The following is a 15,693-nucleotide window of genomic DNA, read 5'->3' as shown; positions in this document are numbered from 1 at the left end:
GCACAGAAATTAATCTTCATTACAGGGTGTCAAACTTTATTTTCAAAAGAGCGTCAGTGGGTTTGTGGAGCATTCGCCGGCGGTGAGCTCTCAGTCCGGCGCGACAAGATAATCAGCAAAAAGCGAGCATCTTTGTCAGCACATAGAGTGGGCGGGCGGAGGGAGGGCGAAGTGGTGAAAAGTGATTAGAGCGAGATTTGCGGCGATTCAGCATCGGCGGAGCAGCGGCGGCGGCAGCAGCAGCAGCAGCGGCGGCCGAGAACCGCGAGTGCAGCACCCACCAAGAGGGAGGAGGCTCGGAGGAGGCGCAGGCCGCGAGGACCGAAAAGCGGGATCGTGGCCGTGCTTTGTGTTCGTCTGTTGCCGCTGCCTTGTCACCATGATCACCCCGTCAAGTGCAGGCAAAACCACTCTGCTCGCACTTGTCACGCTGTTCATTGCAGGTGAGTCCCCCGGCCCCGGTGCCTCGGCTCGAACCCTTCCTTGTTTGCTTTTGCACTCGCCGCAGAACGGATCTGCGTGGCCGGCGGCCAATCCGCACGATTCAAATTGCCAATTATTCGTTCGCGGCTCGCCCGCCACCTAATTGATTTATTTCGAGACGATTTGGCGCAACTAGGTGTGTACGTCGCGTGTTGTGAAACGGACGGCGGTGCACAGATGCACGGCACAATCGGTGCCACGCGCTACTGTCGCCTTGATCGTGAATTCGCTCGTGTTAAGGTTGAACTGCTATTGGTTTGAAAAGCCGGTCGAGTCCATCGGCCTCGAGATACACCATTTGGGGTAATTTAAACGATCTTTGCACTCTCTTTCCTGTAGTTTTATTTACATCTGTATCACGAGACAAAATTCAAAAATAAATATTGCACTTCAAATTTAATAAAACCACATTGAAATCAGTAGTTGCATTTTTAAAAAATTCAGATATTATACTTAGTAAAAATTCTTACATTTTTAAAGACACAATGTTAATACACGTATTTCACGTCGAGAATCGCCTTTGATCTTTATCTCCCACACCCGCAAATTTTAGCATCAAACTCCTACTCTACTGACGAACTGGACTTCGCGCGTCCTCGTCAAACGTCCATTCCTAATAAACTAATCTGATTTTACTAAATCCATACTGCACGCACTCAAGCGAAACACACAGAGAATCATATCTTATTAGGCGCATCTGCAATGAAGAAACCATTAAAGTGAAAAGAGTGCAGGTGTAGATCTTTTTCGTAATACCACAGTGTTTAGGAGAACAACTAAAGCAATTATTTGCGCTCTTGAAGCCTCTAATTGCTCGTCGTATACTCTATATTATTCGTAAAAGAGATTAATTGTATCAAATCTGATTGTTAAATTAATAAAACAATCTTTGACACGAAAACGCGAATAAAAATACTCATTGGGAATTTTCATTGTGAGTTTGTTTCATAAACTCATGAGCCAAAAAAATTAGCACACTAAAAATTAATATTTCTCCCATTTGAACTGCAATAAACAGCAATGATTTTTAGCGAAAGAAATGAGTGCATTATACATATAATTATTACTCTGCGCACATAGAACCACTTTGTTCTACGATACATGAAATTTTTGATGCCGCAAGATCATGTTTCTATTTTTAACCTTAAAATCAGTTCGAGCAGCATGAGATTTCAACTATCCCTACAAGACTGCAACAAAATTAATCTTTGTTTGTATATCTTTTATAATGCTCTTAACATGTTGTTGAGACATTCATAGCTCGTGTAAAATATTTGATAAAAATTAAAAGGAAAATTATGGAGCAATGTTGTTTTGTAGTTGACCACACCAAGCAATAAAGTTTGTTCAATTTTATGAATTACACCACTCCTTTTAAAATACCCATCATTATAATAGACATGATAATGTAAAACATAAAAAATAAATAAATAAAAATATTAAAATATCGATCGTTTAAATAAAGAAATTAAAAAAGTGTGGATTTGCTATCAAATTGTCGATTGAGCTTGCAATTGAGCGATTTTATTTTCAGTGTAAAAATTCTATTATACCGATTATTATTTTGTTTTCATATTCCGACTGGCTCGCGTTAGATGTATGAGTTCACCAATTTGATCTGAGGACATTTGAATTCAAGTTGAAATTTGGAGATACGATATTTTAAGTAGATCAAGGCACTAGCAAGAAAGAGAGGTTGTGTTTGTGTGCATTTCAATAAAATATATTTCGTTGGGGTCCAGCGTATCAACGCAAGGCGGATTTTACCACTTCACTACTGCAAGCACAATAATTCACTGGTGTGCATATAGCGAGGGGGATCCGTCACTCGATGCAAAACTACATAGCACAATAGCAGCCTCGGCGTTACTTTTCAGCAGCGTTCACGAGAGCGCCAGATGATATGCCATGACTTACACCACGTGGTCACTAATTGACCCCGCGAGCCTGCTCGGGATTTCATTCGTCGAATAATTCGATTTGAAACACAAGTCCCCATCCATCGCAGCCTCTGCTTTGTATTGTAGTGTGCGCATGTTTTAAATCACTGCATTGGATGAAATGCATGGCAGAACAAAAGCAATTTGTTTTAATAAACGAACTGGAATGATTCCAGCCGATTATGAAATTATAGCTGCTTTTCCTGGTGATCAATAAAGCAGCAGGTCATTTCAGTTAAAGTAGATAATAGCTGACCGTGATTTTAAGACATTTGCCCCTAGTTAAACGAACAATGAGCAACTTATGTTAAAGGGATGTGAACAGAAAAAAAATCAATCGTAATCTGTGTTAAATGCTTAATTTCAAGACTTTTATTATGGATCAGCAGGGCAACTGCATAGATAATTACACGATTCAATTTCGATTACTATAAAAGTATTTTCCATTGAATACTTTTAATGAACCAGCAAAGTTCAAGTGCATAACAATTTTATTACAGTTATAAAAGATTTCCATAGGCTATTAAAAAGTTGCATCTGGTTTCGGAGAATTTTGATAACACGAGATTCAATGAAGAGAAAATAAGTTAGTGTAATGGTCCACCGCTAAGATTAGTATCAGATTCAATGGTAAAAATTGACTAAATAATTATCAGAAGCAGTTTAAAGTTTATCGAGTATCTTTCGGTTCAACTGCTGCCGTGATGTTTGTGTCACAATTCAGATACACTGCTGCTGCACTGAAGATAAATTACTGCGATATATAGCGTCACTTGTGTTTTGAGCAATGCGCTGACGCTTATTGCTATCTGACGGGTCCAAAGTTTTGACTCCTCAAGCAGCGAATGCCAAATTATAATCGGTGGTAAATTATCGCAGAGACTACAAAGGCGACCACTGTGATTGTATACACTCACGCATTAACGCCGGCAAAGAAGTTTCCAATTAGACGTGTAGTCACTTTTCAAGTGTGCCTCGTGTTAGTCATTTCTTTTTTGTCCATCACTCAGGCTCGTGTAATTTACGCTGATGCTTTTCATCGGCCGCTATTTTTGAGGACGCGGCGAAAATTTCCGCCAACATTTACGACTGCACTTCAGCTTGCCTCACATAAAGTTTTAGAAAAAGGACTTCTGGTCCTGCGATTTTACTCCCCCTTTGAACTCGTCGTAATCCAGGCCGCGGGTAAATTCGTTCTCATTAAGGCTTTCCACGCAAATAAAAAGGGGCACCAAATCAAAGAGCTGCCTGCCGATTTTACGGCTTTTTTGCTGCACGCCGTCGGCAGGGAATTTTATTGGCTGGATTCGCTGTCGAAGAGGGATTTAGGTTCGCTGCTGGGCTGCTGCGTTTTCGGAGTGGAAACACATCGGTGAAGATTGATTGAGGGGGTTGATGGCACGTTGATTCCAATCAGCCGTCCTATTTAAATATTTACTCTGACGAAGTGACGGATATAAGGTAAAGGCAACAAAGGGGAGCGCAGCCCTAGCCTCAAAAACCTAATGAAGCGTTTGTAAATGGGAGATGAGCTGCTAATTCTGCTGCAACGCATCATCACCTGCGTGTTGTTGATAAATTCTTTCTTGTGAAACTGCATGTAACTACACGCAGTAGGACACTTCAACTTGAATATGTTGTTATTTAAAAACAGGTTACCTCCGCTGGTGCCAAGCAACAAGCTGGTAATTTAGCATATGGTGCGATGTCACAAAAATATTTTCGTAAGATCGGCCGCAAGAAGCGACTTTTGAACGCGGGCCAAACGATGTACACCTCGTGCCGGGTGCTGCGGTCTGTCAGAAGTGCAATTTTTGACGCCGCAAACACGCACGTGCCTGTCAACAAAGACCCGGCCAAAATTTGGCTTTGTAAAAATAAGCGCAAATGAACGAGGAGATGGTGTTCATAACCTTGGGAGTGCGTCAAGGTGCTTTCAAAGTTGATTTGGTCCATTTTGAGTTTGCTGTTCGTGGAGGCAAGCCAAACCTTTGATGGAGCAGCCGAAACGAATTTCTCACTGATTATTTTTTCATCTCGCCGCAAGCTGGTTTGTGAGCGGCGATAGATTTAAAATGTGCCTAGAGTACAGAGTGTAATCCACGTTCTTGAATCTCGAAATATATTCCAAGGCATTGGGTCTGACACTTATTCAATAAATTACTCTTTAAGTTTTTTAATGAAATGAGGTTGAACTTCTAGCATTTATATATGGCACCAGAAAATACGTATAGCTCTTTATTGTAAATATAATTGTAATTTTTCCCTCTTTAATATTTTTAAATGCATATTTTCATCGTGTCACAGCAATGGTTGCCAAAAATCACGAAGAGTGATTTCATTGCACATTGGTCAGTTTTTAAAATATAATTCAAAATTTAAATACGTAATTTATAAGCTTACAATCAGCTCAAGCCATTTTAGGCAAATTTTGGGATGATGCGAAAAGTATGCAATTCAGTCAGCATTATTTGTATCAAGGATGAAATTTAGAGTTTCTTTCCTTACCTAATATGGGTATGGTAAGGTATTTTTGGAATTAATTGTTTTGGTATATTTTATTGTTTCTGGTCTTACCTGAGAACAATATTGTCTGTTTTGCAATCTTAGTTGAAATTTTTCTAAAATGTTTTTTAATACATATATGAATTTTAAGTTTCATGCAGTATACATACATTTTTGGCCATATCTGTGTTTCCCCGAAGACATTTTTTAAACTATAAAAAATCAACCATTTCTCAAACTTTGGTTCAACAATTAATTTGTAACTATTATATCTTTATTCGGAAATAATTGAATTTTGCTACCGCAATTAATATCTAAAAGCAAACAATTATGCGAACGATCAGGCCGCAAAAGCCACTGAAGAGCTTCTTTGCTTCCGCAACGAGGACTGAGTCTGAATTCTATTGAAACCAAAACCCACGCATGCTGGAAAGGTGCAACACATAGCAAGAGAATCCGTGTGTAAGCTCTTGAAAACCTCCCACGTTACGAACGGGTTGATTTACTTCTGTGCAAATCAAATTAATCTTCATTGCCAAGTAGAGCAAGCGATTTGATCAACAAACAAAGCAAAATGTGATTAATGGACTTAAGTCTTCGTGAATACTGAATCAATTTAGCTCTTAGTGTTGGTTGCGGTAATCAGTGGAGCGTAATAACGCAATGTTTCAAATAAGTTGTGAATGAATATATAAGGAGTTGATTATCTTCCAATATAAAGCTGCTTATCAATAAAAAAGCTCTTTCCATAAACATCAGCACTGAGAGGTCAGTCAATTATAAATCTAAGCCCCTCAAGCGAGCAAACGTTGAATTGCAAACTCTCAGATAGCCTCTTTCGTAAGAGGTTTAGCTGCCTTTAAGTTAGAACTCAAGCACAGCGCTGAAACGTCAAAAACAATAAATTCCACTTTGTGCAGTCAGTTGCAGGACGCGAGCACATCTACATAATTATATCTGACGTCCCCTCGAGTTAAAGTAATTAATTAATGCAAATATGCATGATGCGCGAGCGCAGCAGCATGAGTGAAAGTGAATGCAAAACGCGCGGCATTGTCGCCGAGCACGCACATAAAATTATCTCTCTCGAGCACATACATACGTACAACCGCGAGGCGAGCAACAGCATATATGCATATGAAAAGAGAGGTGCAATTAATTACCAGAGGATTTACATCTCCCCAGTAGCAGCTCCAGCATCGTCATTTGCAAGATGAAGAGAGGAAGATGCTTTTCAAGAGCACAAAACAGTGAAATATGCGGCAGGTATGCGAGTGTCAATGGGGACGCCGCGCGCTGTGGAAAATTTGTGTTGCGAACACAACTTGGGAGAAGAGAGCAAACACATAATTCACATTACACACTGCTGCTGCTTATGTTTGGTAATATTGCGCGCTCGTCGCGGCTTTAAACTGTACGATCGCAATCACTTAAAATTAACCACCGCAGCGAAGGGGGATTCGCACGTACACTGTACTTACACGCGAGTCTTAAGCTAAACGTGCGGTATTAGAGTGCGTCTTTGAACTTTTGATTGCGCGTTCGTGGAAGGGGTGAACTTCTGCGCAATCTGCTAGCAATTTGAGCCATTAAAAGTGCATTCCGCGAACACGACTCGTCTCCATTAAATTGGAAGTCTGCAGCAGTGTGTAAATCCAGCGTTTTGGTTGTTATCTTTACTAATGGGTTGTAAATATTAACCTTCTTTTGAGTGTGTACTTTCATTACCTTGGGGATGAGAGATTTGTTTGTTATTTCTGGGATTCTAACACGATCATAAATTCTTGTTACCAGCATCTGTTTCATTTGACATATCGGTGTAAACAATTATTATAGGACTTCAGCACGACTCCACATGTCCACAGCCATCGTCTCTTCTGATTTTAAAGTCAACAGCATTAAAGAACAAATTAATTTGCATTTCGTCTTTCAAATGTTTATTCTTTGGATGTTGCAATGAAAACAAATGAAGAAAAATACGACAGATTTCAGGTTATTTTCATGCAAGCCAAAAGCATGTGCTATAGAGATTCTGTTTACCCTTCTGATTTGTTAAATTTATCACATGGTAGACTCAGATTGTGTTTTTAACTCTCAATTTGAAATATCAAACAATTTTCCCTGGCTGTTTTCATTATAAGGCAAACAAATCATATGCTTTGTTAGTTTTAACAAATTTGTTCAAACAATGAATGAATAAATATTATAAGTGCAGTAGAGGCTTTTTCATTTTTGCTATACTGCGGCTGTGCGACGATTATGTTTTTAAAATAAAATATAAATATTTCCTTATCAAAATGCATGAACAATATTTCATTATTTTCATATGTTTGTTTTTAGTGTTGGACAGCGTAGTAGGCGGCGGTGGCGGCCACGAGTGGGGCTACGATGACCACAATGGTGAGTTTTTCTTCGATTGGGAAGCGCAGAGACGCATCTTACATATTAACAATCGCGGCCTGTACGAGCATAATGCAAAAGACCCTCTGCGTTGCTCGCAGTGATTACGCATCAACTATTAGCCGAGGCAATTTTGTTCGATGAGGGGGCTGACTTCGCGGTTGCGAGATGGAGAGGACGCACGATATATGTGTGTGTTCGTATTGTGCATCAACAAGCCGCTACAGTATGCTCGCTCTCTGCGCACTGATATATATGTACATAATATTGTCGTCAACCAGCAGAGAAGAGAATCGCGCCGGGCGCTGTGATTGAGGAAATTGAAGCTCTCTGATCTTGCAACTGTGCTGAGCCAACAAGAGCGTCAGCACAATAAAATGGATATAATATCTGGCTGGCGAATAAAAAAGCTCGGCGTAAAATGCATGTGTAAATAAAGATTTACTGCGTTCAGGGTCGATATCAAAATATCCCAGGTCAGCGGTCGTAAATTCCAATGAATGCGAGAGTAAATAAATTCATTACAATTCGTGAATAATTGAAAAGGCCACGTCGTAAAAGCGCCGATTTTTATTCACAGAATTAATCTTGTTTCATATTTTTAATCTTTTTCAGGACCGAAAAAGTGGGCTGGCACGTGCAAAAGCGGTCTCTTCCAGTCGCCAATTGACCTCAAGGAGAGCATCTCTCACCCAAGGAACTTTGAGCCTTTGGTTTTCTTTTTGTACGACAAGCCTGCTAACGTCACCATGAAGAACAATGGACACACACGTAATAAGAATAATTTAAACTTTCAACCATCAAGCGTAGAAACTGGAGCCTTCCACGGTTTGAATTTAAAGGGTGAAGCTGTGGTTGACCACCATGCAGTGCAGGGCGGGTAAATATTTTCAAGAAATTTGGGAGTGAGTGCGTGCTCATTCAGTGGGAACCAGAAATTTTTTTTTGCGTCTCCATGTTTGCCATTTTGGAAAATGCACAATGGTGGAATTCTTTTTCGAGGACCAGAGAAATTTATCTAGAGTGAGACCAGGAAAATCGTGTATTTTATTAATTCTTTAAATAAGTGGCATGTCGATACGAAAGACAAAATCAACAATAAAACCCTCCTGAATGCCAAATGTATTCATTCTTTAACTAAACTGATGCTGTAAAACTTTTAAGACGAGAGTCATAAAATACTTTGGCACGATCACAATCAAGCCAAACAAAATTTTCGCTTAAAATCTCGTGCAGGTGCGGGAACAATATAGTATGAGACTGAATTGGTTCACGTTACGAAACACAAAGCGAATATACATTCACTTGAGGCAGTAGTTTCCACTGCTTCTGCTGCTCGTCTGGCACTCTCCCTCGCAGTTTACATTTCATTTGACTTGCCGAGCTAAAAATAAAGAAATTCAAGCTCGTTGAAGAGGATGAAATTTGCCACCAAGTTGCCTGCGAGAAACATACTTAGCGCACACGCGCTGGGGGATGGAAGTAATTTGCATCGGAAAACACGACGAGTCTAATTCGAATTCTACTCGCTGCTGCGTGGAGCAAAACGCGGCCACAGCAGCATAACACTATTTCACTTCGCCGGCCGCATAACGCGTATAGTTAGCTGAACGAAACTTTTTTGCAGTGAAGCTGACGTTCGAGCAGTCGTGTGTGGCGCAAATGGCAGGTGGAGGGTTGCCAGCCGCCTTCTCCCTGGCGCAAATCCATTTCCACTGGGGTTCTGAACACACCCTCAACGGAAGGAGGTACGTAATTTGCACTCTAATTTCTTAATTAAAAGCGCAACTCAGGGAATGTATAAGCTAGCTAGCTAGCTACTGCGTGCCCTTGTGCGCGTGGTGTAAAATTTAACGCCGCTTACGAAACACACCGCGTAATTAGCTACTCGTTTCCGCGGCCCCAAAACTCGCAGCGCCCTCCTCGTTTAGGGATACACCGCAGAAGTTGCCGCGTGCGCTTAAAATTAGGGCCAATGAAGGAGGCGGTGCTTGCAAATTAAAATGCGAGCCTAACTTAACGCAGGCGGTGGCTGAGAAATTCAGCGTTGCTTAGCTTAAAAGCTTTTAAGTTTCTCTGAAGCGGCGGGTACTGGAATACTGGCCACAACACCAAAGACAAATTAAGTCCTCCAGAACTCCAGAAGGGCTACAGATGATAAAACGTTAGGACTTTACATTATAATAGATTCCATCATCTTCCATCTCAAATATTATCCAATAATAGAATAACATTGAACATAAAATTAAAGAGCTGGAATAATATTTTAATGTAAAAGTATTGTTCCAGTAAAATTATTGGGAGCTTCGTGCAAAAACCAGAGTTTTGTAGATTTTTTGTTGTTTAGAACAGGATTTTTCAGAGTAGTCAATTTTGGCTAGTTAAAGTCGGTTATGTTACTGTTTGCTGCTCACGTTAAATATTTCCATGCATAAATTATTGAGAATCGTGAACAATGGGAAAAAATGACAAGCAGTCTGCATGAACGCCCGAAACAAAAAATTGATTCGTCGTTGTCACGTGCCGTTAGTTAATAAATTAAACGCTCACGTTATTATGTATTGACTGCGAGCATACCATTTTATATTTTTAAGAACCATAAAATATTATGCATTTCGTTATTAAAATATGTGTTGCTGGCTATCATCTCTAGACTTGTGAAAAATTTAAATTAAGAACGAAAGAAATCAGGTGCGCCTCAAAACAGGTACTGTACAAAGCAAGCGTCCAAAAGTCATTGTAACGTCATCACAGAGTATTGGAGATTTCGAATACGTTAACTGTTACCCTATTTGTTTGTTGGATTTCCCTTCACTGGCTAAGTCATTTTGTAATTAAAATCAGCAATTCATCATAAAAATGGGTAGATAGATTATTAAATCATTTTTTCTCTTCAATTATTTCGCTTTTAGAGCAGAAGTAGAGCCATATTTGTTAATTTTTAATTTTAAAGTAATTATTTATATACTTCTGTGACTTAAAAAATACATTTCAACCGAGCGCGTCCTTTGAGAGACAATTTTGTGGCGCCATGTATAATGATGGTTTAATAAGGCGCACTTGACTCCCGCCAGAGACGCGATCGTCCAGGATTACGTTTAAACAATATTTTCGTGCACTCTGCTCCAAGGCAGCTGTGTATTTTAAACGGTCCAATTCATGAGTGATGACGTTTCATAGTCGCGTGCAATTGCCCAAATTGGTTGCAAATAATATCGGACCTGTTACACTCGGCGCTGCGGCACTAAGTGGCACATGGACCACGTCGTTAAAAGGGTTCAAAAGGTCAAACAACATGAATTATTGTGCCCGCCGTACAAATTCACGGTACGCGTGCTGTTGAAAAAGCGGCTCGCGCCTTCAAAAGAATCGTGTGTGCGAGCACCCATAGTGCGCAAATGTAAATATTGCCACAGCCGGCTGCTTTGCACTGCTGCTGTCACCAATCTCCACGCGGGCTTATTTTCCAGTTGTTTTCATTTTACAATTCGCCGTAACAAAAAGAAAAAAAAACTTGTTGCACGCACGACGGAGTTTCAAATGTTTTTTGGCACACCGCACTGATTGTGATTTACGAAAATGTTTTAGGTACCCGCTGGAAGCGCACTTTGTGCACTACAACCATAAAAGATACGATAGCCTCGGCGCAGCGGTTGGCAAGGAAGACGGTCTCGCTGTTCTCGGAGTGTTTTACGAAGTGAGCCACTATAGCCGCAGAAAAACAAAACGGCCGTTCTAATAAATTCAAATCAAACGTCTTGCAGGAGTCAAACGAGGAAGCGGATAACGGCATCGTGGACAAACTGCTCGAGCACTTAGCGAGGGTGAGCGACGAGGGCGCCGAGTTTAAGATGACCAGCAAGATGAGAGCAGAAGAACTCTTCCCGGAGGACATTGACAAGTTTTTCAGGTATAGGGGCTCGCTCACCACTCCAGAGTGCAACGAGGGCGTTCTCTGGACCGTTTTGGAGAAAACGGTTCCAATTTCTACTGCGCAGGTATATGATAAAAAGTTTTCCGCGTCAGATTTTTGCATGTAAAAGAAGCAATGCAACGTCTTTATCCGGGTTTGAAGTTTACTTGTGGCAATAAAAAGAGATGCATCTTTTTCATTTTGTGAGAAGTTCATGTTATGGAAAACCATAATAGAGATTTATGTGGAAAAATACACAAGTTTTAATCAATTTTCTCTTCTAAGTATAATAAGAGTTTTATCAGCATGGGGGATAATTGATTAAAACTTTGATTATTTCCCATGTTTAAATGTCTCCGTCAAACGACACAACAAAATTATTCATTTGATGATTCGCCTACAGGTGGAAAAATTCAAAAGTCTGGAATCGAGGAGTGGCAAGATAGAGGAAAACTACCGTCCGGTGGAGCCTCTAAATGGTCGCAATCTGTACCGACGCTCGACCCACCACAATGGGGCACCTTCTTCGACCACTTCATCACTGTCACTCATTGCGGCCAGCCTGGCATCTTGTTTGCTGTTGGCCAATAAAGTGGCCTGAAGTCGCCCTCAGCACGCTCGTTAAAGAGAGCAATGCATCACAATTAAAAGCAGACGGTGGATAGAGTTACCTAGCGAGCAGAAAGCCCAATTTTAACACAGCAATGCTTTTCTAGTTTTAAGTCGTGCTATCCCTAAGGGATCTGGCAAATCTTTGCCGTTTCCACATGCACATGTTATCATAGTTACTACGTAACAAGCAAAAAATTTGTAGTAGGAAATTAAAATCCGTAATATGTGTTCTTTATTATTATTATTATATCGTTTTACGAGTTTTCGCGATTGAGATGTGTGTATTGAGTTGCATTTTAATCTCAACATCAGGTGGAGAGATGGATGATACGTAAAATAAATTCAGGTCCTGTTTGAGAGTAAGAGATTTTATCGTGTAATGATCAATTATTTTCATAACAATAAATTACGCTTTTAATTTTAACCGGCTGCGTGTGTGGAATTTAATTAAAAGAGCTACCCCTGATACGTAACGACAAGAAAGAAAACTATTTGGTGCTAACGAATTGATTAAAACTGCGCTGTCCCCGCACGGCGAAAAGTGGCGTCGGGGGAAGAGAGAAAATGAAAACGAAAAGTCGACAGATTTATTAAGCGGGCCGTGCAAGTGTGTGCAGCCGCTTGCGACGGCAGCGCGCAGAAAGGGTCCTTTACTTAATTCTCGAGAAAATTGCCTCAGTTTGTCCAAATTATTCGCACCCCCTTTCGCCAGCATAGTGCGAGGCGGGAAAAGTGCATTAACAGCAGTGCAGTCGGCTGCCTGGCGGTTATGCCGGCCCGCCCGACGCCTGCAAGAAATTGAAAGCCTACGCGTCCAGGCGTTCTCTGGTCTCTTAATTTCAACCTGTCGTCCCCCCTTTTTAAATTCAATTAAAATGGGACGGAATTAATTTAAAAAGTTAACTCGCCGCGGTAATATTATAATACAGCGAGAGGAAACTTCACCCGGTGCGTGCGATTTAATTTCGACTCCCACTCCTGTCACGAATCGAGCGACAAACTATTCGCCCAACTTCATATCTGCTTGCTCGTCTGGCTGGAATTACTTTTCGCAATTAAATCTTGCCGACGAGTGCGCCCGTTCGCCCACCCACCGTGTCATTTGTGTGTTTTTGAGCGCCCTTCTCGCCCTGCTCTAACGTGACACATACAAGTTTTAATTGCAATTAAAAGTGGCATGAATCTGCTTTTGATTTTGACGATAAAGGGGGCGGCAATGCTCCACACAGACTCTCTGTCTCTCTCGCTGATAATAATCATTAGGCTGCTGCTGCTGCGATTCCGGCGGCGGGCGGGCGGGCGAGCGAGCACTTGCTGCTCGTAATTGTTATTGCCGGTGCTGCAGCAAACCCCAAAATTTAGTCGCTCGAAAGGGTTAAGTGACTGTGAAACGCGTCGACCGGGCAGTTAATTCAAAATTTAACGCCAGCTCGTATTAAGGAAGGCGCGTGCGGGCCGATTTTAAGTGAGCCTTTCCGTGCGAGGAACCGAAACGCGCGCGTGGGGGTTGCCACCGATCCCGAGGGAGGTTCACGCAGGCAAGAGTGGTTTTCAGAAATGGATAGTCGCCGGGGGAACCTATCGAGCTCCAAATTGGGGACTAGCTGTGCTTTTGCTCGAGCGCAGGCTGAGGGTAAATAAAAACACCTTAGCGAAAGTCGAGTGAGGGATTTTTGTCAACAAAGGGGGCGAAGGCGGGCTCTCTTTTTGTGGTTACAGGTAAAAAATGAGTTGTTTGGCCGTAATAAATTTGAAAGGTGAAAATTTTCCGAGTGTGTATAGGCGGCAGAGCACAATATCAAATATTGACGATCTAGTAAAAAAGCAATTTGTAAACTGCCGTGCCGGCGTTCGCAGGAGAAAAGTGAGAAAAGGAAGAGGCGGAAAACGCTGCGCATATTTTCGCCGCACGCGGGGGTGCCTGCTGCCGCCGCTTTTTGTTCTCCGCAGCACATTTTTGGGCCTCGTGTGCGAGGTTGGTCGTCGTCGTCGTCGTCGTGCAGGCCAGGGTGAAATATTATTGCGTGCGCTCCGCAAGGGGTGATCCCAGCAGCAGCGAACGAGGGTCGTGTGTGTGCTGCCAATGGGGCGGAACTCGCCACGAGTTGCGAGTCACGCACTATCTCAATAACCGACAGCCTGCGAAGGATGCTGATCCTTGGCAAATAATTTATCGCCTTTTAATCTCGCTGGCGACGTTTTTAGCATATTGATGGCTCAAGTAGCTCCCCATGTCTTTCACTCTTGCCGCCGGCCGCTGCGCGTAAGCGTTATAAATATTTGCCCTTTACTTACTTTCCACTAAATTCAACCCAAACATTTGCTTTGCATTTCAAGCAGCTCCGGGGAATCCTGCAATTTTCTGCGGTTTGTTCCTTCTTTAAACAGCTCCAAATTTCATGCAGCTGGAAACGCTGAAATGTGTACTTGAGCGAACCAATCAAAATATTTTTGTTAAAAAATATAATCTTTTGCAGAAATATAACCATATTATAGGCATATGACACAACAATTTTAAAAAATGCGTTTCTATGAAAACGATAGACTTTACTTATTGCTGAGCACAATAAAATTAATAAAAAAACCAGTTGTTCTTAGTTTTTATTTAAATATAAATATCTTGATCTTTTTATTCGTATCTATTTATCCTTAACACCAAAAAATCTATTATTTATTATGAGTAACCATACAAAATCTTGTGTCAGGCCAGACCAAAATGAGAAAAAATACAATTATTTTTTCTCTGAATTTGAACAAAACTCACTCACATTATTTGAGGAGTCTTTTCCCAGCTGAATGCCAACTAATAAGTGAATTCATTTCATTTACGTCAGAACTTGGTTGAAATTTTTGGTTGAGTTTTGGACCGCTTGAGCTCATAAAAAGTTCCTTCAACAGCGTAATGCTCACGTGGTAATTCCTTTATTTGCTTTTAGCATTTTGCACAAAGTCGATTTCCCTTTTGCCAACGGAGTGGGACGCTTGTTGCCATAAACGCGACGATTTGAAAATTCAGAACCTCGTTCTCTCCTTTTCTCTTTCCTCGTTTCTACTCCCTCGCACACTGCTGATGCTCGATTTGAAGAGGATTTTTCTTGTTTCAGCGTGTGTACGCTACCCTTTGGCAAGCACTTTCAAATCTTCATGAAAGAACTCTCTGGCACACAACGAAAAGAAATTCCCAAGTCGCACTTTTCCTTTCAAAAGAATCCCGTTTCATCCCCTGAGGTCGAACCGCCCTAAAAGTGACGTCACGCTTACAACCCTCGCAGCAATAATCATAACAGGAGAGAAAAAGAGAGGCGAACGACAGTGAAAGAGGGTTTAAATATTTCCGCTGTTCACTTTCAGCCATGAAAAAATGCCTTAAATTGATGTTTGCTTTTCAGGGCTCTCATTGAAGCCTATAATTAATTTTTATTTGAATTCTTTTCTTCCCTCCTTTGATTTTACTATTTGTTTTCTGATGTGTTTGAGTTAAAAATGAATTTCACCAGCACTGTTGAAACTTGTTTGCTCTCATGATTCATCAAATGATTAAACTCCTGAAGCATTTTAACGCAGCAAAACTTTGTCCATTCTGAAATAATCTATTTTAAACATATATTGAGTAAAAGCATGTTTGTTTAATATGTTGAATCGAACCCAAGATTTTTTTTTCTAGAATTGCAGTAAGTTATTATAAAAAATTAACTCTCACTTAAAGTTTCAATACATTTAGATATACATGCCGATGACGGAAACTATGAGGAAGGGCACCAATTCTGGCATAGACAACGTGTTAAGACTAAGAAGGGCAAAGTCAAAATTGACTCAAACTCTTTAGCCGAAAAAATTAAG

The 15,693-nt window shown here is 41.0% G+C and overlaps 1 protein-coding gene across 1 annotated transcript; it reads left to right on the top strand.

The window, feature by feature from the left end:
• Positions 1 to 221: 221 nt before the first annotated feature.
• LOC135942758 (carbonic anhydrase 2-like) lies at positions 222 to 12,277 on the top strand. Its single transcript, XM_065489041.1, has 7 exons — positions 222 to 443; positions 7,269 to 7,328; positions 7,944 to 8,099; positions 8,956 to 9,076; positions 10,917 to 11,025; positions 11,093 to 11,326; positions 11,645 to 12,277. Exons 1-7 carry the CDS (start codon positions 380 to 382, stop codon positions 11,840 to 11,842), a joined length of 942 nt encoding a protein of 313 aa, XP_065345113.1. The 5' UTR covers positions 222 to 379; the 3' UTR covers positions 11,843 to 12,277.
• Positions 12,278 to 15,693: the final 3,416 nt, after the last annotated feature.

Source organism: Cloeon dipterum, chromosome 4 (genome assembly GCF_949628265.1).
Source record: "Cloeon dipterum chromosome 4, ieCloDipt1.1, whole genome shotgun sequence".
Classification (NCBI taxonomy): domain Eukaryota; kingdom Metazoa; phylum Arthropoda; class Insecta; order Ephemeroptera; family Baetidae; genus Cloeon; species Cloeon dipterum.
This window is presented reverse-complemented; position numbering and strand designations above follow the sequence as displayed.

Coding starts and splice junctions, on each gene's coding strand:
- LOC135942758 (XM_065489041.1), top strand. CDS start 380: ATGATCACCCCGTCAAGTGCAGGCAAAACCACTCTGCTCGCACTTGTC. Junction 8,100..8,955: donor GAAGAACAATGGACACACAC/GTAATAAGAATA, acceptor ACTTTTTTGCAG/TGAAGCTGACGTTCGAGCAG. Junction 9,077..10,916: donor CACACCCTCAACGGAAGGAG/GTACGTAATTTG, acceptor AAAATGTTTTAG/GTACCCGCTGGAAGCGCACT.